This window comes from Leopardus geoffroyi, chromosome X (genome assembly GCF_018350155.1).
Source record: "Leopardus geoffroyi isolate Oge1 chromosome X, O.geoffroyi_Oge1_pat1.0, whole genome shotgun sequence".
Classification (NCBI taxonomy): Eukaryota; Metazoa; Chordata; class Mammalia; order Carnivora; family Felidae; genus Leopardus; species Leopardus geoffroyi.
In genome coordinates, this window is record NC_059343.1 from 111,940,082 (window position 1) to 111,955,547 (window position 15,466).

The window sequence follows — 15,466 nt, forward strand, 5'->3', positions numbered from 1 at the left end:
AGGTCCTCGGCCAGTCGGCCTTCTTCTCTGCATCTTTATTGGTCTTCTCATGTTTGTTTTACATATAATGTCCAGGGTTTTTAGTTGTACTTAGTGGAAGGAATGAGGAACAGTGCATCTACTCCATCTTCTTGGAGGCAGAAGTCCCCAGTTGACTTTGAGGATCCCACATCTCATATTAGTTAAATCTCATTACTTATTTGTTAAGGTATGGTGTTAAAAAGCTACATTTGGATATGCTGTCTTCACTGAATGAGTGGATCATACCTTTGTGGCTTGTGAGATGCTGAGGAAGAACCACAGATTAAGGCATCCCCAGAGTTCTCCAGCTGCCAAGCTGGTGACAGATTCCTTAAATCTGTTCTACTCTTGAACGAACAAGTCTTCAATACGTGCCCAGAGCTGCAATAGGTATGTAAAAGGCTGTGGAGAAGCTCATACTCTAGACTCCCAGAGTTTTTAATGTCTAGTTGGGGAGCTACAACAAGCGAATTATCCATCTCAGGACCTGGCGTATGGTAGACACTCAATATAGGTTTGTCACATGGAAGAATGCTGCTGACCAAATGCTAACTGCTCCCGGATGAGAGATTTCTTCAGGAGGTGAAGGTTGGGTTGTCTTATGGGTTGCATAGGATCTGGAGGTTTTTTTGAAGGAAAAAACTGACAGGACTTGTTTACAGAGTGGGGTGAAAGAGAGTAAGAAAACAATCAGATTTTGGTTTGGATTCTGGGTGACTGGGAGACAAGGGGAAGGCTGTGAGTTTGATTTTGGACCTGATTAGCCCGAGCTATTAACAAAATACCCAAGCGCAACTGCACAGTAAATATTTGGACTGTTTGGAACTGAGGGGAAGATTATACTAGAAAACCCCATCTTTTCATCTGAGTCTCCAGAAGATGTAGGACCTAGCCCAAACTTTGTAGGCAACCAACTGATTTAAGGCAATTTACAACCCCTCCCAGGGCTTTGATTTCCTCATCTGTAAAATGGGATGCATTGCTAGATAGCTGTTATGAGATAAGCTGGCATAGTGTCTGGTATTTGGAAGGAGCCTTATGCTTGTTGGAATGTTTTCCTTCAAGCTCTAGGATTCTGAGATTTCTCTGAATAGTCCTTACTGTATCACCTTCTATGATTTTTTACTTAGTTTTTTTTTTTTTTTGCCCCCAGCAGAGCTCACTAGTTTATATTATATGAAACTAAGAACGCAGGGGAGAGAGAAGGTTGTACGTGGTGTGTCTCAATCTTTACGGACAGAAGTTTTTCTCTCTTGTGAGCATTTGCAGTATTCACGCTTGAATCAGAAAAGCCTCCATTTTGGCTGATTCCAGCCCTATACTCCGGGGAGTACAGTGGGCAGGTAGCCATTAGTACACAGGAAGGGAGGGTTTTGTGGTATTTTAAAGCCATTGGATTTTATTTATTTCCAGTTTGCTCAACATTTGTTCCACATATCTCTACAGTTGAAAAAGGGGTGCGGATGAGAAGAGAGAAGGATGAAATCTAACTAGGCCTAGAGAAAAGGATGAACACATTTGCCTTTCAATACCAAACTTGGGCTCATAATGCTTAAACACGAGACTTCTGGGTTTCATTTTGTCTTTCTGAAAACTAAACGCTGCTGTGACTTTCCACGTGACATCTGAAGGGTTGATCTTGGTTTGAGAAATGGTTCCATATCTTACTGCTAGGGCTTTATGAGTATAAGCCCTCAATCTGTCAGAAATAGTCTATTTCTTCCAAGTGGAAAAGATATTTTTCAGATTATAACGTAATACAAGCTCATTGTAAGGAATTTGGAAATTACAGAAATTAGAAAATGAAAGTCACTCATAATCCTACAACCTAGAGGTAACCCGTATTAATATTTCTATTTATTTCTTTTCAGTCTTCTTTTTTCTACACACACACACACACACACACACAAGCGAGTGCACGCACATGGGATCATACTGTATGTTCATTGTGTATCTTCTAAACAGGATTGTAAATAACTAGCATTTCATGGTATAAATGTTACTGCATAGAATTTCGTAGTAAGGACAACTTTTAAGCTGCTTCTACTTTTCCTCTATTTTAAAAGATGTTACAATGAATCTCCTCATATTTATATTTTTTTGTGCATCTCTATTATTTTTTTTTTTAGGATAAGTCCTTAGAAAGAGAATAACTGGGTGAAAGAAGAAGAACATTGTTAAGGTTTTGGCACATGTTGTCAAAGTGCCCTGTGGGAGAGTTGTGCCAATTTGCATTCCCAGTAGTGTTCGAGAGTGCCTGCTTCATTGCATTAATCCCGAATACTTCACCCTCATGTATACATAACACTATTTTGGACCATTTTAATTTAAAAGGCATTTGCTGAGCACCTATTATGTGTAGGGTACTGTGCAGGTATTAGACTCACTCTTGTTATGCAGTGTAAATCCTAAGTAGATAAGGTACATACACAAAGAATGTTCAAAAAGCAAGTGAAATAGAATAACATACACATCTCTATAGCCAAGGCTGATATCATTCAGTCTTTAAATGGCTACTCTTTGAGGAAAGACACTGTGCTAACAAATTTAAAAAATAATTTGGCTCTGGTAAACACTTTAAAAATGCATTAATATGAATCTTGCAAATAATAAACGTTCAGTTGTGATCATTTATGCTGTATTTCCCAGCATACATTTGGGCATGAATGGAGAGGAATATTACAAATTCACATCTTTTAAAAGAGCAAAAAAAAAAAAAAACCCATTTGGGGTAAAAAGACAATTTCTGCTTTTGTCAGTTCCTTGTAGAAAATTAACCTGTTGGTTATCGGAGAAGGGGGACACAGAACACACAGAAAGCTAACCTCCTTCTGGCAGCTGGGGATAATTTGTCAGTCTCCTTTGAAATGTGGCTTTGTGCTCGCTGGTGAAGGCAGCTGGAACAGAAAAAGCATGACAGACAAAAGCTGAAATCCACATGAAGAAAGGTCTTTTTCCCCAAAATTACTATCTGAGTTAGCAATGGTCAGAAAAGAAAGTACATGTATATCTTCCCAGCAACAAGCACGTCTGGTACTAGAGAAGGCCCTCTATGCTGCAGGAGCCATTTAGAAGAGCTGTAGCCCTGAATAGGGCTGCTGGATAGCATTTAATCCACCCCTCCGACCCCCATGAAAAGTTACACCCTTGGGGCGCCTGGGTGGCGCAGTCGGTTGAGCGTCCGACTTCAGCCAGGTCACGATCTCGCGGTCCGGGAGTTCGAGCCCCGCGTCGGGCTCTGGGCTGATGGCTCAGAGCCTGGAGCCTGTTTCCGATTCTGTGTCTCCCTCTCTCTCTGCCCCTCCCCCGTTCATGCTCTGTCTCTCTCTGTCCCAAAAATAAATAAACGTTGAAAAAAAAATTAAAAAAAAAAAGTTACACCCTCAAATGAAATTGAGTTAAAACCGAGTGTAAATGAATGAAAGTATCATGTTTAAAATCCAATCAAAAGCATTTACTATGCTGAAGAAGATCTACTTCATAGATAGTGGATGATGGCTCAAGAAATATGGGTTTAAGAATACAATTGCAATTTAAAAGGTAGCCAATGGAATGGCTAAAAATAATACTATCAAACTGGAAACAACCGAAATGTCCTTCACCTGGTGAATGCATAAACTGTGGTACATCCATGCAATGGAATACTACTCAGTAATACAAAAGAATGAACTATTGATACATGGATCTCAAAGTAATTATACTGAGTGAAAGATGCAATCTCAAAAGATCACATACTCCATTGTTCCATTTCTATCACATTCTGGAAAAAGCAAAATTATAGCAACATAAAACAGGGCAGTGGTTATCTGGGGTTGGGGGTAGAAGGCTGGACTGATTACAAAAGGCAGCATGGGAAAATTTGGGTGGGGGGGGGTAATGAACTGTTCTATATCTTGATTGTGGTGGTAGTTACATGACTTTATATACTTGTCTTAAGTCATAAAACTAACTATACACCAAAAATAGTAAATTTTACCATATGTTACTTTAAAAAGTGAATGAAAAAAAATCTCATAAAGATAACACTATCAAACATGGGGAGGTGGAGGAAAGAGGGGAGGTTGGGAGTAATGTTAAGTGAGCTCATTTTTTTTTTTTTATAGCCGGGAGTCAGTAGATAAGATCCAAAATGGATAAACCAAGAAATAGGAGTAGAGGCATATTATTTAGTGATGCCGAAGTAACCACCAGATCAACTGAAAACAGAATCTGTTAAAAATGGTTGCCCCTGAGGAGTGGGACTAGGGGTGGGGCCGAGAACTGTTGTTTTTTGTTCCAAGCTCTCTTGTACTATTTGGTATTTTTGAACCATGCTCATGCATTACTCTGATTTAAAAATAAATGTAGTGGAAAATGCGCTGGACTGGGAATCGAGAAACCTGATCTCTAAACCTTGATTCTGCACTAATTGAACAACTCCCTTCTCCTCTCTGGCTCTCGGTTTCTACATCTGTACGACAAAGGGGTTGTTGGACTAGACGATCTTCAAGACTCCTTACAGATCTCAAAAAAAAAAAAAAAAATGATCAAACAGATGATTTGCATATCCACAACGATCTTTTGTCAAATTCAGCACAAAGAAACAGACGTTTTTATTTTTAAAGGCAGAAGGGGCGAAATCATCTCATTAAACAGTCTCTTTCTAACCGCTGAAGAAACCGAGATACAGATTGGTTAAAAGACTCACTTGGAATGACAGTTAATTGGCGACAGAGCTAGGGCTGGAGCTTAGGGCTTCGCCTGGCTCTTGCCATGGCACCACACCGCTCCTCCCAGGTCTAATGGAATCATTCCCAGGCACCAGGGCTGACAAAAATTCCCTGGGATGACACCAGGAATGAAACTCATATGCTGACATGGTTTCATTGGCCTGGGAAATGAGTCAGAATTTTGGAAGTGGTCCCTGACATACGCATGCATGATGCAATACCACAGGCATCCTGAAGTTGGTCAGGGCGATGTTAAAGCTCAATTTGGGGGCTCTGTTTCCTAATAACTGGTGGACGAGCTGCCTTTGACAGCTATTGCCAGCCTACCGACCTTCCCCTTTTGTGCGCTAGGAATCCCAGCACTGGAAATCCTACCCATTCCCATTCTGATTTAAAACCATGGGTTTAGCCATTTTTTTTCTCAACGATCTTTTATGCCTATAACCTTTAAGTTCACACCATGTTTCACCGACGTCTATCAAGCATGATGGAAGATATGTCCACCTGGAAATTTTTATCAGCCATCGTCAAATGAACAAGGCATCTTGGTATGGTTTAGCAGTCCTCCTGGGAATAGAGTGGAACCAGACTCCTGACTTGGACCATACAATCTTCCTAGGAAGACCTTCCACGTTGACTCGGAAGCAAGCTAAAAGCATGCATGTCTTGCCGAGCATTCCCCCCTCCCCCTTTGCTTGGGCCTGCAGGCTCACTTGCCCCTCATCACATAAGGTCTGGGGTTTGGAGAAGAAGGACACCATTATGCGGGGCTATCATTCTTCCTCAGTGGAAACAACGCTGCCCTTTGTAAGCTCCCAGCAAACTTCAAAGGGTGTGGCTATCTTTCTGTGTTCCCAGGCAAGCCTCCTCGGGAAACACGGCTCACAGTGCCTTTCTGGTACTAGAATCTTCTTTCGCTGATAGCGAGTTAAAACAGGAATTTTTAGGCAGCCCTCCTCCCTGCCCCCTTTGGTGCTTTGTCTACTTAAGAAGCAAAATTGTATTTTTTACCCCCCCTTGGAAAATACTTGTTTGCCAACTTTTGTGTCCCTCCCCCCCCCCCTCCATCTGTGCTCTCCCTCTAGCCTGGCTGTCTGCCCAGCTCCGAATCCCGCCTTACCTACTGCCTGGCATTTACTTCACAACAGCTGGCCCAGGGATCTCAAGTGCTTAGCCTCAGCTGCCAGCTTAGGGAAGGAGAGGCCCCTGTAGCTGAGCTCGTGACAAAGACAGCATTTGTTCCCACACCAGTATTCTCGATGTCAACAGCAGTGACAGGCTCCAAAGGGGATCATGCCCAGTCACTGCCCACTTGGGGAGAACTCCACAGGCCCAGGGATGTTCATACATCCAGCTTCCATATCTGCTTTGAGTCTCCCCACCATCCTGTGAGGTGACTAGAAACCAGTAACAGGATTGCCATGTTACAGTGGAGAAAGGCAAACCATCGCACACCAGGAGATCGCCCAAGGGAATGACGATCATGTTGTTCAAAACAAGATTCAGAATACCCGGGTCTGACAAGCATCAGTTTCTGAGATTTGTCCATTTGTGTATGTGGAATGTGCTATCAAGCCCGCTTGGACCCTGTGAAGACATGGGGACAAGAGAGGGTGCCCAAGATCACCTCTCCCAGGGGGCTGGGTGGCATTCTTGTCCCCTTCCACCAACAAATGTTGACTGTGCCAGGCGCTGGGATGACAGAGGTGACTCAGATGAGCCTTTGTCCTCAGGGTGTTCACAGATTGCGAGGGTATCACCGTGGCCGGCCAATAGCAACTGGTGTTTGTGTGGTTCTTCTAACTGTAGAAACGAGCATGTACTGAATGGCTCACTTTGAGCCTCCTTGGGAGGAGGATCCATTTTGTCACAAACGTGGCCAGACTACTTACAATGTTTAAACGTGTTAAAAAATAAAAAGTTTCAAATGATTAGTTTTTTGGTTGCTGGGTGGTTTTTCCTCTTCAGTATAAAAGTGGGCCCTTTCCCTGATTCCTCAGTAAGCACAGTATTGCCATATGACCCACAACTCTACTCCTAGGGATATGCCCCAGGGAACTGAAATCTACGTCCAAACAAAAACTTGTTCATCAATGTTCACAGCAGCACCATTCACAATAGCCAAAAGGTGGAAACAACCCAAATGTCATCACCTGATGAAAGGATAAACAAAATGTGGTCTGCTCATACGATGGAATATGATTCACCCCTAAAGGGAAGCAAGCAGTGATCCATGCTACAACATGGATGAACCTTGAAACCATGGCTAGCGTGAGAGCACAGACACAAAAGGACACATATTATATGATCCCAGCTATATGAAATATCCAGAATTATGTAAAACCACAGAGCCAGAAAGTAGATTAGTGGTTCATAGGGCTGGGGGGGGGGTGACGGTGGGGAGGAAGAAAGTGGCGGGGGGGAGTATTTAACGGGTAGATTTCCTTTAGGGGTGATGAAAATGTCTTGGAACTAGATAGCAGTGAGGGCTGCATGGCATTGTGAATGGACATGCCGCCAAATTGTACACGGGTTTCTCCTGCTGTCTGAAAATAAAGCATCACACCTGCCTTGGTCACTGTTGAGAAGTGTTCCTGGCACACAGTAGGCACTCGATAATTATTTATGGAGTTCTTTAAAAGAACGAATAAAACATATTTTTCTAATGCTGTTCTGAGAGCCATTGGAGAAGCATAAACCACTTTTCTCTAACATTTTCAGAATGTAGGGAATCAGTTGAAGTCTATGTCCAGCAGGGAGAGAGGGAGAGCAAGGTCTCTGGTGTCTCTTCTTATGAGGGCACTAATCGTATCGTGAGGGTCCCCCCTGCATGACCTCATCTCAACGAATTACCTCCCAAAGGCCCCGTCTCCAAATACCATCACATTGCGGGGTGAGGGCTTCGACACGGGAATTTGGGGAGGGCACATACTTCAGTCCATAGCAGCCAGGATGCATTAGGTAGTCATTGTACATCAATGGGAAAGGATCACATTTATGAGCAAGATATTGATGTTCATATCTTCCCTATATCTATCTTCTCCCTCTAGCCCACCAATGGTGCCTGTTCCTCTTTGGCTCCTGAAGCCCCTAAAATCTCTTCTCTGACATGGTTTTCCTTGCAGTATCATCTCAAAGCTTCCAAGAAACTAGAGTATAGTTTTTCTCTGTCCCTTGTTTATACTAGGTTCCCCCCAGGAAGCCCTGCCAACACCAAGGGTCACTCTTGTCACCCTTGCCATGCCCTCCGCCCAGCCCAGATGCTTGCTGTTTGCTTTTTACCCATGTCAACAAGACATGGGCATTTTGCATCACATGACATAGCGATCCATGCAGATCCCATCGCCCCAAAGCTGCTTGGGGGCGACAGGTTAGGGCACTACCAGGTAGGAGAAGAGCAGGCCAGAGTTTTTGAACTGATGTGATTGCAACAACCAGTGATCCTGCTGTCATGTAGATACAGCTTATATGAAATAGTCTATGTCGGGGAGCCTGGGTGGCTCAGTTGGTTAAGTATCTGACTTCAGCTCAGGTCACGATCTCGCAGTTTGTGGGTTCAAGCCCGACGTCAGGCTCTGTGCTGACAGCTCAGAGCCTGGAGCCTGCTTCAGATTCTATGTCTCCTTCTCTCTCTGCCCCTCCCCTGCTCATGCTCTCTCTCTCTCTCTCTGAAAAATAAATAAACATGAAATTTTTTTAAAAAAAGAAATAGTCTATGTCGAGATGCCTGACACATTGTAAGTACTCAATAAATGTTAATTATTACCCTCATGACAAAGGTATTTATGCATCCATTAAAATGTTATTGAATAATACTTAGGCATATAAGTAAATTATTACAGTGTATTAAGTGAAAGGAGATTACAAAGAACATGAAGAGCTTCATCCCATTTTTACAAAAAAGTCACATGAATAAGCAAGATATTATTATTATTATTATTAATGTTTCTTTTTATTTTTGAGGGAGAGAGCACAAGCGGGAGGGGGACAGAGAGAGGGGGTGACAGAGGATCAGAAGCGGGCTCCATGCTGACAGCAGAGAGCCTGATGCAGGGCTGAAACCCATGAACCACAAGATCATGACCTGAGCCAAAGTCAGATGCTTAACCAACGGAGCCACCCAGGCGCCCCTAAGAGAAATGTTATTGTATAGTGATTTAGGTCTCAGGATCTGAAGGTAGGTCTACTGTTTAATCTGTGCAGTCACTTATTAGCTGTGTGACCTACAGGGAGTTACTAAACCTCTCCGAAACTCAGTTTCTTTAATCTGTAAAATGAAGATGTGTGTGTGCGTGTGTGTGTGTGTGTGTGTGTGTATACATTCACGATATGCTTGTATATCTGCGCAACCCAAGAGATGTGAGTTGTAATTTTATAGCAGAATTAATGAGAGTTCAGTACAGTAGTTAGATACACAGTGAACACACAGAAATCAAAAGCTTCCTTCGATACCAGCAATTAGCACTTCGAAAATAGGAACAAAAGATACCAGTCACAAGAGCAGTGTAGGTCAGTGCAACGAGCCGAGTGTCCCCTCTGCCCGACTCTACCACAACCGGGTTTAGAAACAGTATTACTGGTGATGCAGTTTCCGGAGCCGATAAGCCTCTGGCCTTGGCCCTCTCCCCTCAGGGCTCAAGCCCCGCTAAAGGGACTGGCTGTCGGACTCCATGTTATCCCCTCAGCTTCCTTGTTCTCTCCCCAGTTGAGATATAATTGCTCCCATAGCAAACCAGTCTGCAGACATGATTCCCCGCCTCCCATGTAGACAACATCCTATCTCTCTCCTCGCAAAGCCACTTTCACTTCTTGAACCACATTTTAGTTTTCAGTAGGGTCTCTGCTTGAAATTTGCAGGGAAATGAATTTGCAGTTTCCAGGGGAAAGGTTTTCACGCTCATGAACATGATAGTTTCAAATCCCAGCACTCCACTTGCTAACTGCCTTGCCTTGGTCAAGTCTCTTAACCTCTCTTTCTGTCACTGTCCTCTTCCGTTATCTGGGGCATAATACTGACACCTCACTTTTAAGGATTTGGGAAACTTACATGATATTATGTACATAGGAAGCTCTCAATATATAGGAGCCTGCCATCATCATTAAAACAGGAATACAGCTGAGCCTTGAACAACATGGGTTTGAACTGCACGGGTCCACTTATATGCAGATCTTTTTTTCTTAAATAAATAATGTATGTTCCTCGACTGTTTTTATTTATTTATTTCTTGTTATCAGTAAGGCTTCCAGTCAACAACAGGCTATTAGTAGTTTGGGGGGAGTCAAAAGTTATACGCTGATTGTTCAACGTACAGGAGGTCAGCACCCCTAACCCCCATGCTGCTCAAGAGTTAACTGTAGTTTGTTCTAAACGAATATCAAAGGTTTTATCTCTTATAAGCTACAAACTGCTTATAGCAACTAAACAGGATTTTCCTACTCCTAGCTTCTGTCCAAGAGTTTCAACAAGATCAGGATCTTAGTTTTAGCCTGGGGACCCCAAACACGACAGCGCAGGACCCCTCAAGAAATAAGCTCAGAAATAAGCACCTAGATAGAGGAACTGCTTCACAGCACTGGGTTTTCTCCCCCAAAAGAAAATGTTCAAATCTAGAAAAGCAGTTCTCAGGACAACCCAGGGAACTGAATCCCGAGCCCCCCTTTGCAGGCCTCTCTCTCTCCCTCTCTCTCTCTGTCTCTCTCTCTCTCTGTACCTTTTATGCTGAAATGTCAACAAAATCCGTTCACTGCTGGACCAGGTCCATGACCAATCTGTGCAGGCCGAGAGAGGCGTTTCTTCCACCTGAAAAGCTTCCTAAGACCTGCTACATCAAGTGGAACCCCGGGCAGGGGCTGAAGAGCGGGACTGTGGGGGTGTTTTGTTACTCTGCACCCCAAAGCCTCCTTGGGAGGCGGGCGCTACCGTGCACATAACTTAGGGGAGTTTCTTTCTTGTTATTTTAAGGATATTGTGCACTTTGGTTAACTACCCTGAAGGCATCAGTTTCCTTATCTCTGAAATGGGGGGAACATAGTAAAATATATCTCAAAGGACTGTTGTGAGGATCAAACAGGGTAACGGCTTTAAATCATTTAGTAATATGCAAGCCTTTGATACATGTTGATTATTATTAATATTGGTTAATCCTCACACATTGCAACTTACTAAATTATTTTAAAAATTACTGCAGCTTAGTATTTTCATAAGTTGTAAGTTTTATATAGTTCCCACGTATCGCAAGAAAGGACAACTGGCAATATTTGACTGCTTTCCCCCCCACCCCGCCCTCTTTAGCTATCTTTTTTTTTTAATTTTTTTTTTCAACGTTTATTTATTTTTGGGACAGAGAGAGACAGAGCATGAATGGGGGAGGGGCAGAGAGAGAGGGAGACACAGAATCGGAAACAGGCTCCAGGCTCTGAGCCATCAACCCAGAGCCTGACGCGGGGCTCGAACTCACAGACCGCGAGATCGTGACCTGGCTGAAGTCGGGCGCTTAACCAACTGCGCCACCCAGGCGCCCCAGCCTCTTTAGCTATTTAAAAAAACTTTTCCCCTATCATTTTTGGTTGTTCTTCCTAAATCCAAAAAAGCCTACCGTTCTAATCCAAAAGCATTCTAAACTGAGGGGAGTTTCTAAGTCAAACAACCTCCTGTGCATCCTCTGGTGAAGAACCATTTTGTAACATGGAGAATCACCTCTCAGTTTTTCTCCTTTGAAAGTTATTTTGCCTGGCTGTCTTAATAAAGCAGGTCACGTGTGCCTGTATGAAAGGGGTATTACTTATGCTAGAGAAAACTGGTGCAGCCACCATGGAAAACAGTACAGAGCTTCCTCAAAAAGTTAAAAATGGAACTACGTTACGATCCAGCAATCGCACTACTGGGTATTTACCCAAGGAATACAAAAACATTGATTCAAAGGGATACGTGCACCCCTGTGTTTAGAGCAGCATTATTTACAATCGCCAAACTGTGGAAGGAGACCAAGTGTCCATCGATAGTTAAATGGATAAAGAAGACGTGGTATACATACGATGAATATTATCCAGCCATAAAGAGGATGAAATCTTGCCATTTGCAACATGGCTGGATCTAGAAGGTATCAAGCTAAGTGAAATAAGTCAGAGAAAGATAAATACCATATGACTTCACTCATACATGGAATTTAAGAAAAAAAACAAATGAGCAAAGGGAGAGAGAGAGAGAGAGAGAGAGAGAGAGAGAGAGAGAGAGAGACAGGAGAGAGAAACCAAGAAATAGACTCTTAACCATAGAGAACAAACTGATGGTTACCAGAGGGGAAGGAGGTGGGGGGAGGGGTGAAATAGGTGATGGGGATTAAGGAGGGCAGTTGTCGTGATGGGCACCGGGTGATGTATGAAACCGCTGAATGACTGTATTGTCCACCTGAAACTAATACAACACTGTATACTAACCATACTGGAATTAAGGTGACGGGCATCGAGGAGGGCACTTGTTGGGATGAGCACTGGGTGTCGTGTGGAAGCCAGTTTGACAATAAATTATACTTTAAAAAAAGAAAGGAACAAAAACAAAGAGAAAACTCTTGGGGTTACTCGAAGCAAAGGCTCTGGAGACCACAGGCTCTCACTCCTCGTTCCCATGGTCTCCTGCTAGCCCAGACTGTTCTGCCCATTTAAGTCCGGATTCTTCTTCGTGGCTCCCAGTCGGACTCTGACTCCATTCCCCCTCCTTGCCCCTCCGTTGCCACACTTAGCCGCTCCTCACTGCCTACCACATCAAGTCCACACCCTTCCCTTCGTGTTTGGGCATCTGAGGCCTTCGATGACCCCTTCAACTAAAATCCCTGCTACTTTCCAAAAGCAGCCCCCTGTTTCGCCACCGTGGAAGCGCCTCCGCCCCACTGGGCCTGCCTCTTTTCAGAAGCGTTTTGGGGCCTCTGGGTGGCTCAGTGGGTTAAGCGACCGACTCTTGATTTTGGCTCAGGTCACGATCTCATGGTTTGTAGGTTCGAGCCCCGCATCGGACTCTGTGCTGACGGTGCACAGTCCTCTGTTCCCCTAGCTCTCTGCCCCTCCTCCGCTTGTGCTCTCGCACCCTCTCTCATAAAAATAAATAAATAAATAAACATTAAAAAAAAAAAAAGAAGCTTTCATTTGTCACTGACTTATGTCTTCCCTTCTCTGAAGTCTTACAGCCCTTGATTGTACCAGACCATCCAATGACTTGTTAGACTGTCTCACGAGATTCCCTCTCATGGAATTCTTGACACCCCAACGTGACTATATAAGCCTTTCCTATGTGCCTAGTTCTGTGCTATATTCATTTGTTCCCAATAAACTCAAAAAACTCAAAAACGGATACTCAGTAAACATTTCTTGCTAACTCGTTTTGCTTTTTTTTTTTTTTTTTTTTTTTTTGCAAAACCTCACATTTTCACCAAGTCCTTGAAACTCCCAGACTTGCTTCTATGATTGCTGCCCATAAATGCTTCTTTGACACCTGCCCTGCTGACCTCATCTGGCTGTTTTGAGACTCAGACAGGAACAAGAGAGAGAAGGCCTTTTGGATACTGTCATTGCTGCCATGCCAAAGCACTGACCAAGGTCTGGAGCCAATTTGACTGCACCAGTTGTTTTGGCCTCCTGTAGCCACAGCTTGCATCCCTACATAGAATTCCCATGTTCAATAATCAAACACGGTTTCAGCCTCCTTGACAGCAGAGGACCAGCACTGAACGGGCCAAAGCCTGTGTTTTGACAAAATGGCAAAAGTCCTATTGGTTTTGTGCTCATGCCCACGAATGGGCCACTGGGCATGGTCCTGGGCAGCAAGGTGGCCCCCAGAAAGAGCTATCCATGTAGTCAGAAAAGAGCTTTAGGTCTTCTTAAGGACTTGGTCACCTGGTACAGATACTGTTGACATTTCTCTTTATTGAGCACTTACTATGTGTCAAGCATATTATAGCCATCATCTCATTTAGAATCCTCACAATAACCTGTTATTATCCCCATCTATTAGATGAGGAAACTATGGCTCAGAGAGATTAAGCAACTTACCCCACATCACAGAGCTGTCTGCCTCCAAAGTTTAAACTGTATGGCCAATCACCACTCAAATCCTCTCAAATAGGGCAGGCGGATGATCAAAGCTTGGCAGCATGCCCCAGGGGTACCCATCCCTCAGGGGCAGCAGAAGGGAAGAGAACCAGACACTGGCAATGGACAAAGACAAAGCCACCGTCCCACTAAACTGTAATCAGAGTTGCAAGCTGATGTTCATGAACACAGTTACAGTTCTACCTTCCTGTAAACCAATAGTTCTTAACTTTTTGGGAGGCTGACCGTTTGAGAAATTGAGGAAAGCTGTAGACTCTCTTCTTACAGAAATGTATAAATGCAAACACATAATTTTGCATAGTTTCAGAAAAATTCATGGAGCTTCCTGTATTTCATCCAAGAACTACAGACCCTAGGTTAAAAAATCCCTGCTTTATGCAAATCTAATACTATGTTTTAAAAAGTGATAAGTTAGGGAACAATGATTCCTTTAAATAACAAGCCAACCTAGGACACAAAAAACAGGATTTGCTTTATGGACATTTTGTTTTCATATAACTTTCAGGATTATGCCTAGTTGCCTACATGAGATGTATTTGCCATCAACATCTCTGTATTCCCCTAGAGCCCCATGTCGTCAGAAATGACAATGGCACAGGGTGCCTGGATAGCTTAGTCAGTTGAGCGTCTGACTCTGGATTTTGGCTCAGGTCATGATCCCAGGGTCATGGGATTGAACCCCATGTCAGGCTCCATGCTGAGCATTAGATTAAGATTCTCTCTCTCTATCTCCCTCTGCCCCCCTCCCTAGTTCACACTCTCTCTCAAGGAAAGGAAAGGAAAGGAAAGGAAAAGAAAGGGAAGGGAAGGGAAGGGAAGGGAAGGGAAGGGAAGGGAAGGGAAGGAAAGGAAAGGAAAGGAAAGGAAAGGAAAGGAAAGGAAAAGAAAAGAGAAGAAAAGAAATGACGATGGCATAGATGAACATCATCAGGACTGGCCAGAGCACAGAGCTAGAAATGATACATAGAGCTGGTTAAGAAGTTTTTTGTCACCAGAGAGTGGGTAGTCACTCAGCAGGAGTGGCTTCACTGGGTGGGTTTTGGACTATATGACCTATAATGGCCCCAATCAGCACCATGAGTCAAGGGTTCTAAGACCTATGGAAACCTGAAGAAGATTTATGCCACAAGTCCACTACTGTTAAGCAGCTGATGGCTCCATGAGAAGCCAGGTACTCGAAGGGGGTGGACTAAGTATATATTGGCTCACTCGCCTGAGTCTACAATCAACCTCTTTACACTGGCCCATGTTATTCCAAATAGCAACTGTTCATTCCCCGCCAACCAGAGGTCCTATTGTTCTTTTACAAAAATATTAGATAATCCCAACCCAAGTCATTCCAAGGCCACTTCCCCCTGGCCTCTTGTGTTTTGAGTAGACAAGGTCTTACTGGAATCTTTAATACTATTTGTTAGTCACAGCCTGATACTGCTTCTTCTGAGCCCTCCTCCAATGTTTGAGCCCTCAAACAAAGGGTGCTTAGTTGCAAGACATAGATCTGATACATTGATCCTATCGCCCTTTATCCTTTAAAAACCTTCGCACCTTAAAATGAGATGTTGTGTGGTATGTTCGAAGGAACACTGGATCTAGAGCCCTTGATCCTTCATACACTGCCTCCTGACCTCTCTGAG

At 43.6% G+C, this 15,466-nt stretch overlaps 1 protein-coding gene across 2 annotated transcripts in view; it reads right to left on the reverse strand.

The window, feature by feature from the left end:
* The window catches only part of PABIR2 (PABIR family member 2), a 205,457-nt gene that overhangs the window by 26,766 nt on the left and 163,225 nt on the right, over positions 1–15,466 (reverse strand). Inside the window, exon 10 of one of the 2 annotated variants that reach the window (XM_045470827.1) lies at positions 2,847–2,918. The exons of the other annotated variant lie outside the window; for it this stretch is intronic. Coding sequence (XP_045326783.1) covers positions 2,847–2,918 — 72 coding nt within the window. The remainder of the gene's footprint in view (positions 1–2,846; positions 2,919–15,466) is intronic. 2 annotated transcript variants of the gene reach the window in all.